Genomic DNA, 24,836 nt, shown 5'->3' with positions numbered 1-24,836 from the left:
TATTAAGATAAATCTGACTTTAATAGTATGCATTAGAATTCAGAAAAAATTCAGTTCAAGTGTGCTGTTTTTCCAAACAACTTCCAAATCACAGAAAATGTGGTGTCAAGAATCAAAGTACCTATGATTTGAGTCAGTATATGAATTGATAACATATTGATTCTACAATATATGCAAACTTACAATTGGATACAATTCACCAATTGGAAATTGTCTTGATTTTCCAATTGGTTTCAGTTGAGATTCTGATTGAAACCAATACATTCTGATAGAATCTGATTCATCTCAATTGAAACCAATTCAATCCAATTGAAATTTTAATTGGAACCAATAGAAAATTCCAGCTGGGCATTCACTTCTCTGTGGTCTCCATAGCCTCTATACCATGTTTCACCACAATCTGTTGCTTCAAAAGGGCTCCAGATGGGTCTGAGTAAGCCAACTTTAATTGAATTATGTCCACCGGTATTTGGTACACACAGCAAGAGTGAAAAATCAGGCGAAGCCTGGAATGACTTCGTAGATCAGTGGTAAAGTAGGCACAGTGTGTCAAAGACACAGGTTTGAGTTCTGGTCGAGACTGCATTTTTTGCTAAAATTTTTACGTAGTGCACCTCCTGTGTGTGCTGAAATACTAAAGTAATTTACAACTCTAAGCTGGCAAAAACTTGAACTTGTCAATGATCAACAGTGTTTCAAAGGCAACAGGTCCCTTTGTGGTAGCACTGAGACAAATACACACAGGTAAAACAGGGTAGCTCAGTTGGTAGAGCAGTGGCATGGTATGCCAGACAAGAGTTTGTGTTCTATTCGAGCCTGCACTCGAAATTTCTATCTACTATTAATTATGTTGGAAAGTGGTGATTACCTTTATTTCTTTCCATTTTTTATGTATTTGATTTCTCTGTAAAGTATCTGATAAATATGATGACACCCTCCTCTCTTTGATGCCCTGATTGGTTAATTGATTCAACCAACCCTTACACTGATAGTGGAAGTAGCATTATTTCAGGGAAAATCCACTGAACAAGGACAATGTAACAAAACAGAATGAAATGTGAGAGCTGTAGTGTTGTATGTGAAGTGCAAAATAATATAATGCAGTTATTTTAAGTACTTTTTCTGCAACTGACATGAGTTATTTTCCATCAACAAAATGTGGTTATGCGAGTCTTTAATTGAGATTTCACTTCACACCAAAGCGACAAGCTGCAAGCGACACACAACACGTGATAGGCGACATGGAGAATTCACACCGATGGGACAAGCGACAAGTAATATGAGCCCATTCAGTCTGAAACAAAATATTCACTGGGCATGGGTGAACAACAGCAGGAGGAGACACTATGTACAGTAGTGCAAAATGGCCCAGTCCGAGCAACACGTATGCAACAAGCAACATGTGCAGCTTGCTATATCCCTTCAGTTCAAAAGGTTGTATTGATTCTCTTTCAAGCGACACATGTTGCTTGTTGCCTGTCCTGTGTCACTTGTCACTTCAGTGTGAAATCTCCCTAAGAAGAGTGTATGCAAAGCGTAAATAAAATAATTAATTTACAATAATATTGCCACAACTCAGTAGACTACCACTTTAATAATACTAAATTTACATTATAACACACTTAACCACAAGCAGAGATGAAAGAATGAGAATGCCATAACTTGTCCAGTACACTCACATGGACATATTTGACAGTATTTATTACACTGGGGCACAGATGAGTGCCAATGTGGAAAACATAGCCCCAAGCTACTTTTCCCTGTCTCCATCTTAGAACATGTGCAGAAAAAATGTCTGAGGGCTCCTGATTTTTACAAGGAAAAACTTTCTTCACTGATATTCACATGTTTAGGATAAACAATTTCCTGTATATCTTTGCACATTGTTAGTGGGGAAAATACTCATGCATTTAATTTAGAGATCTAGAATCCTGATAAAAAAAAAATGCATGCAAATATTATTTAGTTGGTGAAAGGGTTGGCGAGTTGAGTGAAAAAGATAATTCAAACATGCACTAACCATATTGGAAACACCACCATCATTCGCAAATTTCTTATTAATATGATTTTGAATAGATATGGAATGATGATACAATCTGCAATTGTTTACTTATGCTGCCTCGTAAATGCATTTTAAATGAAATTAATCTTGTATAAATGAACAGTAGACACTCTCTTTGTAATATATATTGATTGCATCATCTTTGCAGGAAGTCTCGGAAGATTTGGATGTTTGCTGGAGGGAGATAATTTACATGTGCCTCATTGCATTAGGTAAGTAAATATATAAATTTTCAAGATAAACAAGATTATGAGTGTATATTAGATGAAGTATTCTTGATGATTTAGAAATGTTGCATGATTTTCTTATGCATAATTTATATTATACATGAATTAATATTATTTCCATATAAACTAGCATGAAACTGTATAGTAGAAAAGGAAATGAATACAGACCAGATTTATCACATTGTTATTCCTATATATGTTCAAGTAAACACATTTAATAAATTTACCAATATTTATAACAGCACTGGACCATTATTCTGACTCTTGATAGTGAAATTGACAAAGGCTTTTCTTTCATGTCTCCTTTGTTACTTGAAGTCTTCGTAATTTTGAAAATTTTTGCTAGGGACTAATCATACGCGCCGACTCCATGAGGCTTAGGGGGGCTCGAGCCCCCCCCCATGTTAATGATGTGGGGGCAGAGCCCCCCCAATAATTTTGCTTAAGAGGATCTAATGTATTATTTTTCTTCTCTTGTAAAATTTACTCTGAATTGTGCCACATGAACTTAACTTTAAATACACATTTGAAATGTTCTAGACCATGAACTTTGGGGGGCGAGACCGCTAAACCATCAACTTTGGGGGGGCTATGACCGGAAACGGCAAAACACATAACTTATAACTATACACTAAGTACGTATATAATTATTATTTACTATTATACATATATTAATCAGAGACATAATGAATTTAGCCAACGACTTCTTAAAGACTGTTTGGGAATCACCTAAAAGAATGCAAATATTTAGGAATATTATTGATGTGAATGAGAAGGCTGGCCATACTGGACTGCGACCACTTTGCCCCCGTCGGTGGACGTTGAGAGCCTCCAGTATGCAACAGATCTTAAGGAACTATGAAAACCTTCTCAATTTTCTTGAGAAATTTTCTGAAGAAGATTCTACTGACGCAACATTAAAATGTGCTGGATATCTGGAGACAATGCTTCACTTCAAGACATTTTTCTTTCTCTCCCTCTACTGCCATGTGATGGGTCCAATAGAAGAGGTAAACTGTAAGATTCAGTTTCCACGCATTCGTGCTACAGAAGTAGAATCAAAATTAAAATATTTGACTGACATCTTTCAAGAAAAGCGAATGTGTTTTGAGCAGTTCTGGCTGAAATGCACAGAGGGCAAACCGAGCCTCGTTGAGCCAGAATTGCCCCGGCAACGTCAGGTCCCTAAGAGACTTGAAAATCCTGATGCTGCCAAACATCACAAGTTCTACACTCCAAAATAGTATTATAAATCAATATACACTGACGTGTGTGACACAGCAAAATCATGTGTTAAACAAGGACATGAATCTACAGGACTACAAAATTAACAGCCGTAGAGAAAGAATGCATCTCAGCTGTGAACAGTTGCACAACAAACTTTCAGCAAACGCGAGAATTCTTTCGCAAAGATTTGGATGCCGATAGGCTCTCCTTACACATGTCCATGCTTGGTGATATCGCCAAACAGAAGAAAGTGGTTCTAACTACCATGCATGATATAAGAAAGTTTCTTTTGGAAGACAGCACCCTCCAGGAGCCAAATTCATGATGGTCCTCCGCATTGTGCCAGTGACGACAGCCACAGACGAAAGGTCATTCAGTGCTATTAGCCAACTAGACATATTTGAGATCTACAATGAGGTAGAAGAGACTAAGCAGCTTAGCGGTACTCCACATACATCAATTTGTGCTTGATAATTTGGACCTGAGACCGCTCGTTAATTAGTTCATAAAAAATAACCCACTGCGTAGAGAGACTTTTGCTTTATTTTTAAATCCTGTTCATATGTTTTTGTTGTGTATGTCAATTTATATCTTAGTGTGCATGCTATTTTTTTTATTATTGCAAAATTAAATTAAAAAAGTAAAATATTGTAGCAAGAACAAAAAAGTAAAACCATTTTCCTGCGATTTGTGTTAGCATTTATGTAAATAATTAAATAAAACTGTTAAATATTGTAAATATTGTTTATTTTATGGGTTATTTGCGCAACCCATCACATGTCTGTTGCGGACATTAAAACACGACCATGCCCTCGCTGGAATTCGAACCCGAGACCTCTGGATCAAAGCGGGTTGAGTCTGCCCGCCAACACGCTCGGCCACCGAGGTCAGCATAAAACTTTTAGGTTGGTCTCTTAATGTAAATACATACTTTCCAATAAAAATGTTAACTGTTATCTAAAAAACAAATGAGCAGACACAATAGACATAAAGAGACTTTGAAACATTTTCTAAACTTTTTTCATGTTACATTTCATTTGCATGAGGAATATAATAGCTGCTTAAAAACTGCTATACGAAGACGTATTTTTTATTTTGTAAAAAAGAGAGGGAGTGAGTCATCATTTATTTATTTCAGTGATCAGAGCCCCCCCAATAATTTTGACAAGTCGACGCCCCTGGGACTAATTAGCAAAGAGCACATTATTTTTACCAGAATAAAGATTAGAAAGAATACAATAGAGATGGAAATCAAGGGCATTCCTCTCTATTTCTTTTCATGCTCACTATGTTCATAAAAATGTTCTGTATCAACTGACCACTACTGCTCCTTGGTATATGAAATTTTTATATCTGGTTGCTTCCCAAATATTATTTTGGGTCAGTATTGCAGAGCAAAGGGAAGTTGTGGACTCCAATTTACAAAGCCAGAAAAATGTTTCGATAGAGATTTTGAGCAAGATTCTCATTGCACACTAAACAGAATCTGCTTGGTAGGTTTTAGTCCTGGAAAGGCAGTTGGAATCTGAGTTTTGTATTAATAATAACAATTATATTAATAATGTGCAAAACTCCACATATTCTACTGCATGAGGATGGTTGTCCTGTGTCAGCAAGTTTTACAATTTTATTCATTAAGATTTTTGAAGAAAGTTGGTAAATTTAATGTAATTGTAAAATCTACATATAATTTTGCATTTTTTTTCTATTTTCACTACACTGTGCTGACCTGGCTAATTGCAGTGGTGTAATTAAGGAGGTTGTGGGAGTGTCTTGAAATGGAAAATGTTTGTTATTATTGTTTGTTGGTTTAAACATTTCCATTTTGTAAAGTACTATCCTCACATTATGATTGCCCTGAGGTTCAAACAACTGAAATGCAATCAATGAATCACTGCTAAAACAACCAAGCACTCCAATATAAAGTTGTTAATTCAGCACTGAGCAGGGCTAGTGATATTGAAACTTTTTGCTGCCAACCACACATTATCAGTAGACTTGACCCAAATAAATTGTGTAATGGTAGTGTGAAGCCTGGTGCTATGTCACAAAAAGTGACAAGCACTCTCCTGAAAGACACTAAAACACTAGGTTCAAACGACCATGTCATCATTATCTCAGGTACAAATGACATCGCCAGGAATGAGGGAAATAATGTAATTAAAACTCTCGCAGACAAACTAGAACATCTTTGTCACACAAATGTACGAGGGTAATCCCAAAAGTAAGGTCTCCTATTTTTTTTTAATACAAAGAAACTTTTTATTTGGCAGTTGGCAACACTGTTGTGTTGGTTGCTTCCCCCACTCCCAATCAAACCTGCGTGCACCTTGCTGGGATGCTCAGTCTTGGTTTGGCAGCCGTTTGTAATGAGCCGGAGGGAAGTTATTCAAGTGAGGTAACGCCAAGTGCGAAGTTCACGCAGTTATTCGGTTTTTGAATGCAAAAGGCGTTAAACCAATTGAAATTCAACGTCAATTGATGGAAGTGTATGACGAGTTGTGCATGGATGTCAAAAATGTTCCGAAGTGGTGTAGGGAGTTTGCAGCTGGTCGTATTGAAATTCATGACGAAGAAAGAAGCGGGAGACTGTCAATTTGCAATGAGACAGTCACGAAGGTTGAGCAAACCATGCGTGAAGATCGGCGGATCACTCTGGATGATCTCTGTACGTTGGTTCCTGAGGTTTTCCGAAGCACCATTCATAGGATTTTGATGGGAAAGTTACAATATGGGAAAGTGTGTGCACAATGGGTCCCACGAATGCTCACTGAAGAATGCAAACGGCAACGAGTTGACTCTTCCCGCAAATTTCTTCACCGTTATGCAGACGAATAGGACAATTTTTTTGATTCAATTGTCATGGGTGACGAAACCTGGGCGTTCCACTTCACACCTGAGACCAAACAACTATCAAGTGAGTGGCGGCATTCCTCTTCACCCAAGCTGCAAAAATTCAAACAAACGCAGTCTACCTGTAAAGTCATGCCAACTGTGTTTTGGGATCGAAAAGGGGTATTGTTGGTCGACTTCATGGCTTCTGGGACCACAATAAACGCTGACAGTTATTGTGAGACACTGAAAAAACCAGATTCAGAACCGGAGAAGAGGAATGTTGAGCAAGGGCGCAAGCATTCTCCACGACAACGCTCGCCCCCACGTCACCCGTCAAACCATAACTTTCCTGCAACAGTTTGGATTGGACATCATCACCCAGCCACCCTATAGTCCAGACTTGACACCCAGTGACTACCACCTGTTTTCCAAGATGAAAGAACATTTGGCCAGAATGCGCTTCAGCAATGAGGGTGAGGTGAAGGATGAGGTTTGATGCTTCCTCAACGACATGGAGGCGAGCTGGTATGACATGGGCATACAAAATATAAGACTTATAGACTTATATGCAAAATACCATCCAGATCCACATGCAGAATTGCTTTCGCAAAAACAAAATTACGACTGTATACTCACTCTATGCTTATAAATCTATTATTTATGTACTTAATGACAAGACACAATTAAGAAATGAAGACATTCATGGACATAATACAACACAAAGACAAAATTTCCATATCCAGACTAACAGATTAACTCTGACAGACAGATCACCACATTCTACAGATATAAAATTCCACAACCTTCCTTTTTCACTAAAAAATATCACTCTCTTAAATAAAATATACCTCACAGACTGAGCTCTGTATGACATTAATGAACTATAAATTTGATTGGGTACAAATATCAAGTCGACAAAGAAATGTAATAATGCCATAGAAGGAACAATGTAACTCTTAATTTTTTAAAAAAAAAAAGTCATGCATGTACTTTATGTGTATATGTGTGTATATATATATATATATATATATATATATGCATGCTTATAATTTATTTTAATGTTGTGAATGTAATGTACAATTTATTTTTTAAATTTCTTATCACATATGTGCAGCATGTAAAAATCTTTTGTTCTTATACTGTAATTGCTTGTATATAGCATACCTTATATTTTCATGTATATGGACGAAATCCATACCCATGAAAAAATGGGTCAATGGATGAATAAAGATTATGATTATGATTACGTTATTTATGTTAATTGTATAGCTCAGTGGCGTATTCTAAATTGCTGGAAAATTTAAAGTTTTCAGATTTCTGATCTTGTTTTACTTGCATGTCCGACACTGATGTTTTATTTCTATTTTATCTAATTAAGATATAATAAATACGAGGCTTGTCCAGAAAGTAAAGATACAAACCAAAAATAAGATATAAAATAAATGTATTGCTCGCAACTAAAGTTACACTTGATACACTGATACAGAGGCTATTTCTCCACATAAGTGCCATCATTGTCGAAACATTTGTTCAGACGTGGAACAAGTTTTTGTATCCCTGAATCGTAAAAATCCGCCGCCTGCATCTGGAACCAAGTTGTGACTTCTTCCCTGACTTCATCGTCGTCAGCAAAGTGTTTTCCACCAAGATTTTTCTTGAGGTACATGAACAGGTGGTATTCACTTGGTGCAAGGTCGGGGCTGTATGGCGGATGGTGAAGGATCTCCCATTGAAACTGTGCAAGAAGATCCTTGGTGACATTCGCTGCATGGAGGAGGGCGTTGTCATGAATAAAGCAGATTCCACTTGACAACATGCCTCTCCGTTTGTTTTGAATTGCACGTTGAAGATGTTTCAAAGTCTGGCAGTAGGTTTCGGCATTAATTGTTCTTCCAGGCGGCATGAATTCCACCAGCAGGATGCCGTGGCTATCCCAGAAACCGGTTGCCATCAGTTTGCAGGTTGAAATTGACGTTTTGAATTTTTTGGATTTTGGAGAATGGGTATGGCGCCACTGCAGTGACTGCTGCTTGGATTCAGGCATATGGTGGAACACCCATGTTTCATCACCTGTCACAATGGAGTCCAGAAATGCATCTCCCTCTTCTGCGTAGCGAGTAAGAAAGTCCAGTACATATCCCAGTCCTTTGGTTTTGTGTTCGTCAGTCAAATGTTTTGGGACCCAGCATGCACACAACTTTCTGTACCCTAACCCACTCACAACTTCATGAATAGTGGTTTTCAAATTGTCAGGAAACATCACACACAATTCTCGAATTGTCACCTGCCTATCCGCATGCACCTCTGCTTCAATACGATTGTGAAGGTCGTCAGTGATCACAGATGGCCTCCCACTTCTCTCTTCACCATGAACATCCCATCGACCTTCTGCAAAGGCACAGCACCATTTCGCTACATTTTGACAATTCATTACGTTCCCATACACAGTCACAATTTCTTGGTGGATCTCCGATGGATGCTTTCCTTGTGCCTGCAAAAACCTGATCACGGCGTGCACTTCGCGGGATTCAGTATCGCCGCTGCCATTTCCAATGCATGTTCCTCGCACAAGACTCAGCGCAGCAATGACGACTCACTCTCAATCCTCGTCGTATGTATCATGGTTACTGCTAGTGTTGCCAACTTTGGTACACGTTTTTCCCCTAACGTGCAAATGTGTTTGTATCTTTACTTTCCGGACAAGCCTCGTATATACAATAAATAAGAATTGTTGCATTGAACAAGGTCAATTTTTCGGAATACGCCACTGGTATAGTGGATTGTGGACAAGAATATTGAATTTATTTTTTGCAGTGCTTTTAGATACTTTTCACAGAAAGTTTGCAATTTGTTACATATATATATTCTCTTTCTTTCAGGCTTCTCTATTTTGATATTAATTCTCTTCAGATTCCTGGTTGGCATTGTTGTTTGGTTTGTCATAATAGCTGTTATAGTAGTAAGCATCATTGGTACAATATTCCTCTGGTAAGTATAGCACTTTTTAAAATGATTTTTGATATTTTGATTTTTGTTATTTAGCACTTTCTGCCACTTTTGGCTAATCACGATGATGAGGTTGAGGGATGATTTGATGAAATTGATTAAGGTGCACTCACAAAGAACACCGATGCCCAGGCTGGAATATTTTCACACACATTAAATGGCATCACTGTGCAGAATATGTCTAACCTGCAGAATATGTCTTTATGTATGTCAGTGATGGCTCCATATAAAAATTTTGAGTGGTTCTGCAAGCAATAATAATATAAATTATTACAAGCAAGCTGTTATTTGATGGGGGATGAGGAAGAACCCCCCCCCCCATACTGATTCTCCCTCTCTGGTTTAATATTTTTAGTCTTAAGGCACATAAAGACATTATTGAAATTGTTCCATTCACTGGAAATATTTCAAGTACCACACTGATTGTTGTAAATACTCTGAAAGTTAGTATTTTGGCTATAAAGTCCAAGTCTCATAATGCAAGTTTGAAACGCACAGTTTTAATACAAACATACCTCATCATTTGGAAAATTACTCCAAACCAGAAACAAACTGAGATCATAATCTCACATTATTTACAATGCAGCACAAACAAACACTGGGGGGTGGGGGTAAGTACAGATACACTGGACATGCATTTACATTAATACATTCGCAAAAATGATAGATCGAATTTGTGTCCTCTCTAATTGCCCTATTATTAGCAGAGACTTTTTCTGAATGAAACTCAGCTGGGAGCTGGATGGTCACAATAGTCATAAATGCAACAACAACCTTCTGAAACAGCAATGTCAATGGCAATGCCTCTGAGAGATCCAGAATCAATGGTACCTTATGAAAAAGGTGGATTGCTGAAATCAGAGGATAAAGAGTTAAGTGGTTCACATGTTGGGAAGGCTAGAATAATACTGGAGAGGTTGCTGGGTACCTTTATTCATTCTAGAACATCTAATACCTACTTAGGCACAACTATTTTTGTACATTGTACCTCTTATCCCAAGTAACCAAAAGTGATTGGCCCAATGTTGGGGCCAACCATACTAAAAATTGTTGGCCAAATGTAAGAACATACCTTTGGGCAACAGTGATTTTTGCTGTGGTTCAAACTTTGGGCCAATGTATGGTTTTTACGTTGGGTCAATGTACTGAAAACTAAATTACATATACCGTAGGTTTGTGTTGTGATAGATATAATTTATTGTGAGGCCAAATATAAACTTTAGTACAAATTATTTGTATAGAATTAAAATTTGCGCAACACTTTCTCGTTCATATGGTACCATTGTTTTCAAGGTACCTTCAATTGGTAGTGCAAAGCAGTTTCTAGTTTACTTGGTTTCACATACAGGGTCTCGCAAAACTCTTTCAACAACGCTTGGGTGCTGGTAGATATCATAAAAATAAGTAACTTTTCCCTATAAAGTTTACCTTGAAAGTGCTTAGTTTCTGCACTATAAGCGCTTAGTTTCTGCACTATAAGTGCTTAAAATCTATCCTGTACATATGCAACCCAACACAGCAAATGCTTGCTCTGACATAACTACCAGGGGCACGTGGCAGGGTTGCCACTAGCGTTCCTCGTTAAGAGAGACAACTTGAAAACAACAACTTGGGAGTCTTGCCTGAGCAAAATCCAAAACAATAATGATACTTGCGATGTTGTAAGAAGCATTGACAGTATTTATAAACTGACGAAGACAAATAATGGGCAGACTGAAATTCAAGATTACTCATTCTAAATTATGTCCATAAGTGATTGATTGATTGATTTGGTTTATTTTAATTCACTTTTCTGCCACCTTTGGCTAATCGCGAAGATGAGGATATGATGAAATAACAAATTACACCAATATCTAGACCATGATTTAAACCTGAGACACCTGGCGCCGTAGCGAGCTGTGCTAACCACATCACCACGGAGTGTTTCGTGTGTCATGCAACATCAAGAATTGCAAGGGACACATGAGATAGGGGAAATCCACGAACGAACAAATGAAAACATGATGTGTTTGCTGCTTCATTTCAAACATGCAGACTGTAATGTTATTACAATTTATTTGAAAGTTGTTCCTATCTGTGCCAGCGTTATTGCTAATCGTGTTCGTCTCATAAGGAAGTAATTGCAAGGCTCTTTTAATTTAATGTTTGATTGATTGATTTGCTTTTTTTTACTTCGATTTTTGTGCCACTTTTGGCTAATTTACGAAGATGGGAATGAGTGATGACATGATGAAATTGATGAATGAAATTGACTCACAAACATCCATGCCCAAGCCGGGATTTGAACCCAAGACCCCTGGCATCGAAGTGCGATGTTCTAACCACTCTGCCATGGAGGTCGGCTTTTAATTTAATGAAACACGTTGTTTAGGAATGAATAAATGCACACATTAAAACTAGTGCTTATTAAAAGCCAAAGTCAAGAAATGCATACTTATATGAAGCACTGAACTGTAAAGGGCACTCGTATTACACAATGACAAAAAAACAATTTTGTGAACAGCAAAAGTCTATTGAGTCGTATTGGTGATCGTGTACATTTAGTGATCGACACATGATCTCTCTATCGAAGATTCCTGATAAGAGCTCTGGCCTGGAGAAATATGCCACTGGATCATTCGTCTTCGTAGTTCTGATTTTTTTGAAAAGAGAGCAGGTTCTGCACCACTACACCTATTGCTGCATCGAACTTAACGTAAAAAGAACACTGTAAGAAAACTGAATTTATAACGTCTGTTAGTTCTCAACTCTTAACAAATATTTTTGACTCTTGTTGACTCTTGGAACAATAGTAGCGTTAGAAAAATCAAGCATGAATACACTGACAAGAAAAGTTCATTTCTGTAGTAAAGGCATGTTTTGTTGTGAATGTGATTGCAACCACGATGGTAGAGTCATTGTGTAATGCAATAGCAGCCAGCAGTTTTTGTTCGAATGTCAAATGTTCAAAATGAGGCAGAAAGCACATCATGTTTACATTTGTTCCTTTGTGGATTTCCCCTATCTCACGTGTCCCTTGCAATTCTTGATATTGCATGATACACAAAACACTCCGTGGTGATGTGGTTAGCACAGCTCGCTATGGTGCCGGTATCTCGGGTTTAAATCCTGGCCTAGACATTGGCGTCATTGTTATTTAATCATATCATCCTCATCTTCGCGATTAGCCAAAGGTGGCAGAAAAGTGAATTAAAATAAACCAAATCAATCAATCAATCACTTATGGACATAATTTAGAATGAGTAATCTTGAATTTCAGTCTGCCCATTATTTGTCTTGGTCAGTTTATAAATACAGTCAATGCTGCTTACAGCATCGCAAGTATCATTAATGTTTTGGACTTTCCTCAGGCAAGGCTCCCAAGTTGTTGTTTTCAAGTCGGATATCTTAACGAGGAATGCTAGTGGCAACCCTGCCACGTGCCCCTGGTAGTTATGTCAGAGCAAGCATTTGCTGTGTTGGGTTGCATATGTACAGGATAGATTTTAAGCACTTATAGTGCAGAAACTAAGCACTTTCAAGGTTCAACGTTATAGGGAAAAGTTACTTATTTTTATGATATCTACCAGCACCCAAGCGTTGTTGAAAGAGTTTTGCGACACCCTGTATATTAGGGAATTTAGTCTGTAGATAATGAACAACTTTCATAAGAATACCTGTAAGAATGTTTTTGTTGTGCTACAGCTAAACAGACAAACAATAAGGTGGACAAAGGACTAGAAGTTACGAATAGCATCTACTTTCAATGACAAAATATTATATATTCAGTATGTGCGGTGACTGAAATATTCAGGATTTACACTCTAGAATTTATTGCATACTCTTCAGTATGTTCTTAACAGGAGAAAGTAGTTTTAAAACTCATTTTGTCTCACTTTTCCATGGTTGGGCAACCATTGGCAACATCCATTGGCCTAACATAAGACCAACTTTAATTTGCCAAGCAACGTAAATCCAACCTTTCTCACGTAAAAACTGTAGTTGGCCCAATGGTTCTGGTTATTTATGATGGTATGAAATGCAAAGTTAGTAAATTTCCATACAAAATATTTTCTTAAATAATTTAACGGTTCTACAGCTCTGCAATTTTTATTCTAACACCAGCCACCCCTAATCTACATGACTATCCACAATATATTGTTGTGTTTACCACATTTTTCTTTATTTTCAGGGTCCTGTACAGTCAGAAGATAAACGAAACGAAAAACAATCAAGACAATGATGTGGAAATGAGAATAGAAAAAAGCTATCTTGCATACGCTATTATAGCAACAATAGCCACGGTATGAAGAATGACTTCAATTTGACTTTTTGGTGAATTGCATGTATTGTTGAATATTTTTACTCATAATAAGGAAGAATGCAAGGCTGACTGCTTGATAAGTAGAATATTAATTCAGGGCTGGACAGGGACGGTGACAGGGGTGGGCACGGGTGGGCAAGCACCCACCCAAAAATTCCTGTGCCCACCCGACTGCCCACCCCATCAAATTCAATAAGTACATATACTCGGGGATATATGAATGATTAAAAATTTAAGTGTAACCTGGTGTTCATAACATGTATTTTTTACTTGTGAATATTATCTATGCCGGAAATGTTCACATATTATCAACCCATAAAAAGCCACTTTTGTCATTGTTGAAACAAAAACTGTGATCAAATTAATACTTCCATGTTTAAAAGCAGCTAGTAGGCTTAGGAGGCTCAAAATTATGCAGGATACAATCAAGATTAAATCAGAATTGAGGGTGAACTTGAGGGCTGCAGCTCTGGGCATCCACTACGTATATATATTCCAGCCTGGTTATGGTTAAAATAATCTCCAAATAAACAAATCTAAACATCATCGTAGCGTTACTTCCACCAGCAAGACAATAAATTATTTCGACTTTTTAATTAATATTAGAATAATTTAATTAAGAAGACTTAGTTAGATGGGCAGGCCATGTGACACGAATGGCAGAGGAAAGAATAGTTTACAAAATTCTTGTTGGGAAACCTGATGGTAAGGGACCAGTAGGAAGGCTAACACGAGGATGGAGGGATAAGGTTGAGATGGACCTAAAATAAATCGGTAAGGATTGATCTTGCCCCGGATAGGGACAGACGGAAGGCTTGTGTTGCTGCAGCCATAAACCTTCAGGTTTAAGTATGCTATAGAGCAGGCATGTCCAACGTGTCGATCGCGATTGACCGGTCGATCTCGGGGCGTTTGTTGGTCGATTGCAGTTATCTATTGTAATTATACAAATATACGTTATTTGAATTCAACTTCTATAATGTATAATGGCTGAGTAGGTACAGATTTTTGCAAAGATTAACGATTAATACAGGGAGGTTATTGCAGCATGCCACCGCTTCAGCATCGGCCGCTTGCCGGCCCATTCATGCAACAGGTGCCGGCAAATTGCGTAACAGATAGCCCGTAACAGAAACCGCTTGTTTTGTAATGTTTCCACTTTTCACAATTACAGTTACAATTACAATTGAAATAAGCACGTACCTTGTCGCACGGATGCAGGAAAAGGTGTCCTCCCAAATACAAATATTTCCGGCACCTTATTTCTGACATCTAATCTTAGATTAGACATCGCTACTTTATCCTCAGTTGACAGAAAGGGAAGACAGCATCCCGGCGCATAAAGCAAACCGAAAGCGTAAAATGATATTTAAAAGTAATAATAATGATGATCACTAACCTCCTGTGTTATAAGAGATGTTGAAAATGACTTCCTTCAACAGCAATACAACACGTTTCTTAGGTTCAAGAGATCCTGTCTATCGTAATCCCTGACCACTTTTCTGCAAGAATTCGTTTTCACGTAATTATCGTACATAAAAACTCTATGTTCAAGACTATATTTGTTTAACGACATAAGTAATGAATGAATAACAATTAACACACAATAAAGCACTAGCACACCAACTCAATAACACAGTATAAACAAAACGCGTACTGATAAACGCGAACAGAAGTGAACATGAATGAGCGTAGACTCACTGTCTGGTAGCCGACAGTGTTGCTAACCATTTTTCGGCAATGTCCCTACAGACGTAGTCAAAATGTCCCTACAACTGACCAAATGTCCCTACGCCAAGTAAAGTGACTAAAAAAAAACACCTCATGAGCATGCAAACAGAAGATAAAATATACACATTTACTTATCAAATCTTTCTGCTCGGTGCTTCCACAATTAATGAAGGAGCGAATTTACAATACAGGACCTCTCCCCGATTTTTTGTAATATTTCGCATACTCACTAATTGAGGCCTCCTAATCACGAATTTGAAGTTAAAATTTGGGGGGTCACGTGTAGAAATTGCAAAATAAGTGACATTGAGTGGTCCGCGATCGGCACGATTGCTTATTATTTACCGAAAGATTTTGTGTTTCCAATACTTAAAAAACGAAATATACATTCCTGATATTACTACGACCCCAAATTTTAACTATGTTTGCCTATCCTAACCTAACCTAACCGTACCTGAATGGTTCGTGGGGCTATCCGTCAATGGTTTGTTGGGCTACCCGTGCATGTTTTTTTCGAGCCCAAATTTTAACTATGTTTGCCTAACCTAACTTAACCTAAACTTACCGAGAATGGTCAGTGGGGCTATTCCTGAATGGTTTTGCGGTAATTGTGATTACGAACCGATAAAAAATATTATTTTCGTAGCACTTTAACGGCAAACGTTCATCATCGAAGGCCATTTTCGTATCCTGCAATTTTATGATTGATGTACTGTTGCCAAATTTACCTGTAATCAAATCAGTTCTTCTACATCGTGATTGTCGCTGTCACATGTAAGCACGTTCTTTGGGCAATATACTGAAATCCATAAGTTTATTAATTAGCCCACAGCCATCCTCCTGCACACTCCACCTAACAATCTGTACAACATTAACAACTTTTTTACTGTTCTCTTCCGCCATTCTTACACGATCCATGCTCTCCAAGTATGAAATCAACAGTGTGGCAACGCTGTAGACAGCGTAACTAATTTTAATTTGTTCATATCAACAAATATGGCTACCATACTTGTATACGGAGAATCATTGCGAGAATTGAAAAGCTTATTTTACAACTTCTACACGTTAATGAACATTTTTTCCCCCTCACCCCAACATGTTAACTTGAGATAAATAATCACGAATAATTATTTCGTGAGTATAAGACGTAGCATAGAAATTACAGAAGGGTCCGGTATTGTAAATTCTTGCCTTAATGAATAATAGGGGTGTGCTGGACAGAATTTTTTGGGTCGGGACGGGATCGGGACGGTAATTTTTTTAAATCCCGACATTCGGGACTGAAAAATTTGCAATTTCCCGACCAAGTCGGAAAATTTTCTGGACGGGAAATGTTCGAAATTTCCCGAAGCACTGGAAATCTCGAATTTTACAAGTCATTTTCACTTTAAGTGATTGTTTTTGCATTTCTAGAATAAAAACTTACAACTTTCGATAAGTTCCAGAAACTTACAAGGCAGAAAACGTCGAGAATTAACGACTTTTTAAAGTAAAGAATCCAGCACACCCCTAATGAATAACGTTGAGTCGTTTACTGTTGATTATGTTATTTGAAGTCATACATGCTGCTGCTGTGAAGAGATAGATGTTGGTTGGTGATGCTGTATTTCCTGCATTCTTTAACAATTTTGGTCCCATTTTATTTCCCTTTTTTGTTTTTGTATCACTTAACATTGAAAATATTCTTTCCGTTTCCGCGTTAGAATGCGGCAATGTTAGCACTATTTTCGCGAGAGTGGAAATGTTTTCAAAAAGGAACTTGCCTTGAAAGTTTTTGGTAACCGATAACATGTTCCAAAATTCTGATGGAGATCTGTTAGTTAGTTCTTTTTTCTCCTCCTCGCTAAAGTATCCAGATAAACTAATTCATAAAATGTAATTTACCAAGATTGAAAAAAGTACCTACGTTTTCCCTCATTTGGCAAAATCTGTCCCTACGTTCCTACGCGGGCGAAATTTAGTGAAAAGTCCCTATGCGTAGGGACATGTCCCTACGGTTGGCATCACTGCCGACACGTGCAGTATGAAGCGCCATCTCGCGGCTGACAACTCACCCAACCCCCGATAAGCTGCAGGCGCTGTCGCGACAACTGAGAATAAAGTAGCGATGACTAATCTAAGATTAGACGTCAGAAATAAGGTGCCAGAAATATTTGTATTTGGGAGGACACCTTTTCCTGCATCCGTGCGACAAGGTACGTGCTTATTTCAATTGTAATTGTAACTGTAATTGTGAAAAGTGGAAACATTACAAAACAAGCGGTTTCTGTTACGGGCTATCTGTTACGCAATTTGCCGGCACCTGTTGCATGAATGGGCCGGCAAGCGGCCGATGCTGAAGCGGTGGCATGCTGCAATAACCTCCCTGTAGTAGCTCACTGCCTGTTGTGACAATAAAAAGTAGATCACTGCTTGATTGAAGTTAGACATGCCTGCTATAGAGTATAATATAATTTTAATTAGCTCTGCATTGAAATTCCAGAAGTGTCCCTTTTTTTTTCATTACAATTTTTATATACCTGTCATCTTCAAATATCAATATGGTATATGAAATATCAACTTTATATTCGCTCTACTAATAAGAAGGAATCACAACAATCACTACAATACCGAAGTGAATAAATTTTAATAAATCAGTTATATATGGAAAAAGCTACAGAATTATTCAATTGCTAATGAGTTGCTTATCCTATTTAGAAATCCTCGTTCCACACATAAATTTTGTCACATGAATCAGCCGAAAATGTCAACAGAATCTGTAGATGCAGCTGAAGTAAAGAAAAAAAGTTATGTCATGAAGTATATAGAAGACGATTTTGTTAGTTTGTTTCTAAGCCCACTTTTATGCTCAGATAGGCTAATCGGGATTAAACCTACAGTTTAACGTGTAGTCCGAACCATGTGCATTGTGCTTCCACCAGAGGAGGGGGAGTTGAACACAGGACCTCTTCATTATAATGCGACAGCATTATGCCATTGGCGGAAAAAATATACAGGAAGAACTCGCACAAAACATGGCATTTTATGACCACATAAGATGCGTCTATTTTAAGAGGGTGATTGCCTGAGACAAATATTTGAGACTTTCGGAAAACAACGTCATTATTCACGGAATTAGCTGCCTTGATCCACTAATGAAATGCTGTGCAATTGAAACTACCACCTCAACTTTCTAAGAGCTATGGACTAATGAAACTCGATTTTTGGAAGAGTAAGTTGTGGTTGATTTGTTTTATTTAAAGTCATATTTCTGCTAATTTTGATAATGACGACAATAAGGTTTAATGGTGATTAGATGAAAGTAACGAAGGGGCGACAACAAACACATGCTGACACTCAAAATACAAACCCTCATAAATTATTACTTTGACAGTGGTTCCATGCGCCAAGGACTCGTTGCCCTGAAAGAATAAAGTTTCCAGGGTATGCTGCACAGGATATAGGTTGACATTCTAGTGTGTTCGAAATGGTCACGCCATACAACCCAATGAAAAATAGATGAAGTATTTCCAGTACGATGATCAACTTCGATGAATTCCTTGTGTCCTAAATCATTTTGTTACCTCAAAAAATATGTTCATGTAACCATACGTGTATTGCTTCTCCCGCATTAGTAATTTGACAGTTCTTCAGAAAACGAAGATCAACTTAGCTAATAATCTCTTAAATTCTGAACAGATTTCTCAATCTTACTTGTTTATTACTTATGACGAGTGATATTTTGTCAAAATAGCCTTTCATTAGCCTAGGATACTTAATGGACAATGAACAAATAATTTTTTTCCCGTGTGTGTTTTAAATCATTCCTAATAAGACGTTCATTTTAATCCAAACATTCAGTGGCAGCGATTAGGAGGAGCGGGAAGTGGGGGATGCAGTTCCCCAGCCACATTTTGCTACTTTTTGCCCCCGCACTATGGCCTCTTTATGCTAAGACTTTTCTACCAAGAAAACGGTTATTCAGGGGTGCCCACAAGGGGGATTATGGCGCAGGCTGCACCATCGAGATACTTTGGGGGATTTTTTTCCCTTCAAATAATGTAAGATTGAACATTTATATATTTTTCCAAAATACAGGTAAAAAATTTACACCTTAAATTCACCATATTTAATCCATTAGATGAAGAAAAGAAAGCGTTTAAGGTCATTATTGAAGGTGCGAGGGGAGGGATAAATATCCAACTCTCATATATTAGGCCTTAATTGACACGTGGGTTCTAGGGGAATTCTGAATTAAATGTTGGCGGGGACAGTATTCAACTGTAAGTCTTAGATTAGGGTGGGTATTTTAGTTAGAGGGGCATTGAGCATTAAGGTATCCAATTCTTGTGTATTACTATTGTCTTAGAATGTTGCAGAAATTCTAGTGTGGAGACTGAGAATTAATTTTTTGGAGGAGGCAATATCCAGTCTTCAATATCAACAGTAAGTCTAAAATTGGCATGGACATTTTTGTGGTAGGAATGAGTATGACATTTAAAGGGGGAGATAGGAAGCTCTTGATAAAGTGTTAAATCTTAGATTGTCAAGGGATTTCTGTAGTGAAGAGAGAGTTTGAACAATAAATTTTGGAGACTGTATTTAGCGATATGGTATCCACACATTTTCGACCCCGAACGTGCCAAAACAGAAGTTGGAAAAGACTAAATAGTATCCCGGAATCCTAAGAAAGTATTGACACCCCGTTAAATTAATATTCTTGAAAGCCTGCAAAGAAATGGATGTAAAAATGTTCTTGCTTGCTTCGCTCGCAATAATGTGTTTGTTACAACAATGCATGTTTGGCGCTTTACTGAGGTGGATGTGAATTTTTATGGTATAGCTGCATTACAAGACATGAGCGATATTCTCCATATTCATGAGTAACATCACTTCTTAAAATATAGTGCTTAGTGTTGGTATACTGCTTATTTTAAAGCAGGTGCATCATTTGTAACAAAAAGCTAAGGAAAAAGTTATTTTCGGTGTAGGGATTATGATATAGTTTCAGGGTGCAAATGATATGATTTGGGGGGGGGGGGGGCGGATGACATGGACGTGATTTTTGTGGGGATGCGCCATTGGCCTTGGGGGGGGGGGGGATGGACACCCTCAAATGTTGGCACCCAGTCGCTGCTACTACAAACATTCAGATAGATTTGTCAGTTGTACAAACCTTGTAAACTAAGAAAAGTGACCCCCAAAGAGTAAGAGAACTCTTTCAGTCAAAAACTTATACGATGAAAATACTATGCTCAGGAACATGCATTTAAATTACGAGAAACTTCACGATTGTCTACCATCGCACTTTCTATCATTGACGTCGAATACATAAAATCAAGTATGTGCCTTGTATTTGCAACACAAGCTTAAACCTAATTCACATTAATTTCACTGTATTAATATGCATGAAAGAATGTGATTAGAATGTATGGCTGGGTATGGCTGCGCATGTGTAAACACTTCCTTGAAATAATTGTGTCCATCAGAGACAAAACGAAAGGAAATGGAACAAGATGTGAGAATAGATTAGAAAAGAATAAAGAGGAAAATAAGGAAAGGGAAAAGAAGTAAGAGGAAAATCGGGAGTGTAAGAGAGAGGGGGATACATACGTCTTACGTACACATCCATGGTCTTACATTTATATTATCCACCCTAATCTATCACTATGGAGCTTCTGCCCACCCGGTCGAAAATTTCTGGCGCCGCCCCTGGGGCTGGATGAATGCTTGAAAGACGATTGAAAACAAAAAAACAACAACAACAAAACACTTCCATCCTGAAAGAGCCTTTGTACCCTGCAGCAGATTTCAATTGTTCTTTCATATTTAAATACTGGAACTTCTAAGAAATAAGGTCACATTTATATATCTTAGCAAGCACTCACCAAAAAAAAAAAATAATAAAGTAAAATATATTGCACAGTTTTGGAACAAAATTAAATATTTTTTAACAAATGAATTTTAATAAGTACTGCTATTGTGATGCATCAGATTTCGAAAGAAATTTGTGTATTTTGTATTATGTTTTTAACATTTTTATATCCCAGCAAGGAGGTTTTCCATCACAGTTAAAGGTTCATGAAATTTCCATATTACATTTTGATGAGATGGACTGGAAGATGTCCCATGACTTACACTGCCCACTGTTCGATTCTAAAGATCATTAGATTGACAAATGCCAGTCTTATACCCATGTTCGTATCTATTAGGGCTTGATGTGGGGATGCAAACCAAATTCTATCTATCAATAACTACAACTTTGAGTTTTGTCACATTTTTTTTTAACTTGGCAGGTATATTTAGGGAGTCCATTAAATATCAGCATTGGAATAAGTTTGAATAAAAAGCGGTGAGTAAATTTCCTGCTTCTTCATGTCACTACAATTTATATAAAATAGTTTCGTGGTCAGAAGAAAATGTTGTTACTTATGCTCCTTGAACATAATGTGTCCTTTCAGGTAATAATACTGTTGGTGATTTTGGTTCTGAGAAAGAGGATCAAACTTGTGATTCAGTTGTTCAAAGAGGCTGGGAAAGCTATCCACAGCATGCCTTTCCTTCTTCTGGAACCTGTTATAGTGAGTAATAATTTTTTTAAAAAAAAGTGCTAGAAAATTAAAGATATATTGATGTTTGCTGTAGTGGGATCACAGGCAAAAGAACTTGCACAGAACCACACCTCCTGTGCATCGTACTACTATGAAGAGAGGAGGGGATGAGTGGAGCAGGTTTCCTTATGGCCCAAGTTGAACAGATGGAAGGGAAAATGCACAAAGGCTTTAGGCTTAAGGTTCTTTTGTTTAAGGTTGATCTATAAATTTGAATTCCTCAGTGGAGGAACATGCATAGTGGTTCAGATTCCACTTTAAACTGTAAGTCAAGTTCTGATTAGCCTATCTGAGCATCAAATAGACTTAAAAAGAACTTTTGTTTCAAGACTTCCGTAAATTTATGTTTTTATTCTGCAAATCAGAATGTGATGGAATAATGGTTGTTTTCCCTGGCTATTTTGTTTATTAGTAGAGGGTGTCTCAGAAATATTTTTGTTTTTAAAAATATTAAAGTAAATACTTACATTTTTTGTATAAAGATAAATTGGTAACAGTTTAGTATATCGGAAACACATTAATCGGATATTTTGTGTTTCGCATGGTTCGTACTTACCAATTGTGTATTGCGGAACATAGTTCAATGTGCCATTATGCTTTTTACATGAACACAAACACAATTTTTCACATACAGAGTGATTTCTTTGATTCCTTTCCTCGCTTCCGTAACAGACAATATAATATGGCAGCCTCATCTTGACTCATGTTGTGAGTATGCAGTATTTACAACCTTCTTCACCGAAAAATACCTCCTATCATGTTCATCACCGGTGGAAATTGTACATTATGCATGGGTAGCTGATGGATAGCCTGAGTAAATGACGAATAGCCCCACGAACCAGTCACGGATAGCCCCATGAATGATTCACGGATAGCCCCACGAATCATTCACAGATAGCCCCATGAACTATTATGCACGGTAGCTGACAGATAGCCCCACAAACCATTCATGGATAGCCCCACGAACCATTTCCGATAAAGTTAGGTTAGGTTTGGTTAGGTTAGGCAAGCATAATGAGAAAAAAAGGGGTTTGAAACTCTGACAGAGGGTTGCATCATGAAATGTACACTGCATCCAGTTTAGGTATGCGAGGCAAATGAAAACAATGGCAATTGTGCGTCGGTGAGATATTTTTCTTGAAAAATACATGATTTCCCGGTCAAATATATTCCATGATAAAAGAAAATACCTCGACGAACATTGTAAACCTTAGACATACTCATTTCTGTAAGTAGTTTCTTCTGTAAAATTGAAGAAATGTGTTTCTGATATACAAAACTGTTACCGATAAATTTATTACCAAAAGAAAGCTTAAACATTCAATTTTTATTTGTGGAAAAGAGTATTGGATAAATGGTGACCATTCATGTTTTCACATTCAATTATTCTTAAACTAAAGTTTTCGATCACTCGCCGAAGCATTGCATGAGGAATAGCATTGATTGCATCTGTAATGCTTTGCTTCAATTCTCTCAAATTTTGTGGCATTGGGGTGTATACCTTACTCTTTCAGTAAGTGTTTTAAAACTTTCTCAAACAATATTTAATTAAATTTGCGCTTGGGACATCTCTCATTCCTGCCAGGTTATAATGATGCCGGTACAATCGACGCACAACATAAGAATCATTAGTTTTATAAAATGCACAAACACAAAAACACGTTACTGTCCCATATAGTGCTCCATGGCAATTAAAATATTAACAATGTTGCCAAGTGTTTGTGATCCATCTCTTTTTTTCTCTGTAATGTGCGAATTGCCCCAGAGGGCGACTTCAAAATCAAAAATATTTCTGAGACACCCTATGACCAGATACCACTCATGGATGTCTCATTATTGGATGTCTTATTATTTTTCACTTCTTTGAATGTTAGTAAGTTATAGCTTGTAACAAAAATTTTGCTACGTCTGACCCTGCATTTCTACTTGACATTTTGGGAAGAATTTTGTATGTGGAAACAGTGTCAAAAATTGCCAACAATAATGATTAATTGTTCAGGAGGTTCATAAAGGGCAAGTTTATTACAAGATCTATCTCAGCCTATAGAGTAATCTGTACAGTGGGATCCACTTGTATTGCTCGGCAAATTGTCCAGGAATATTTTAATTATTTTTTTCTCTTACACCCTATGCACTTTTAAGCGATAGATTTTTATTATACTGGTGCAGAAGTTGTCAACATGCTTGTTTTGAGTATTAATAATAATAATAATAATAATAATAATAATAATAATAATAATAAAAAATTAAAAATGAAGAAAGAAAAAAATACATAGGAATTAGTTGCATAAAGAAAGTGTAACTAGAAATACAAAAGACAATAGTAATAATAATACAATTCCTTATAGTGAGTGACTTCATACCTTCAGTATATGCCCCGACTCTGCCATTGTTCCATTAACAGCAGATCTTTTATTTTACCTTTGAAATATAATGGGTTGTTTACACTAGCGATATTTGCAGGCAATGCATTCCATGCTTTGGGAGCCGAAAAGGAGAAAGATGATTTGTAAACCGTGGTAGAGTGATTGGGTAAATCGAAGTTGTTCTGCTTACGGGTAACATACTGATGGATTTCCCTACGGGGATGCATCTTCTCAAACAGGTAGTGCGGTTTACCTTCTGTCAGTATGCAGCATATAAAACAGAGATAGTTCAACTTCCTTCTGTTTGCCATGGTAAGAAACTGATTATTATTTAAGAATGGAAGAATATGATGGGATCTTTTTGCTTGAAAAATGTATCGGAAGCACGCATTTTGCACGATTTGTAATTTTTTACTGAGCTTTTGTGAGAGTTGAGGGCCGTAAACATTATCACAATAGTCGAAGAATGGGTAGATTAATGCTTGGATG

At 37.3% G+C, this 24,836-nt stretch overlaps 1 protein-coding gene across 1 annotated transcript in view; it reads left to right on the top strand.

Annotated features, from left to right (window-relative positions):
- LOC146004803 (choline transporter-like protein 1) overlaps nt 1-24,836 on the top strand; it is a 158,741-nt gene that overhangs the window by 109,391 nt on the left and 24,514 nt on the right. The window contains exons 10-13 of the mRNA XM_083143828.1: nt 2,211-2,274; nt 9,231-9,339; nt 13,529-13,640; nt 21,832-21,951. Coding sequence (XP_082999954.1) covers nt 2,211-2,274; nt 9,231-9,339; nt 13,529-13,640; nt 21,832-21,951 — 405 coding nt within the window. The remainder of the gene's footprint in view (nt 1-2,210; nt 2,275-9,230; nt 9,340-13,528; nt 13,641-21,831; nt 21,952-24,836) is intronic.

Source organism: Lepisma saccharinum, chromosome 22 (genome assembly GCF_977018435.1).
Source record: "Lepisma saccharinum chromosome 22, izLepSacc3.1, whole genome shotgun sequence".
In the NCBI taxonomy this organism is placed as follows: domain Eukaryota; kingdom Metazoa; phylum Arthropoda; class Insecta; order Zygentoma; family Lepismatidae; genus Lepisma; species Lepisma saccharinum.
Note: the sequence above shows the minus strand (reverse complement) of the source record. Positions and strands in the feature narration are given on the sequence as shown.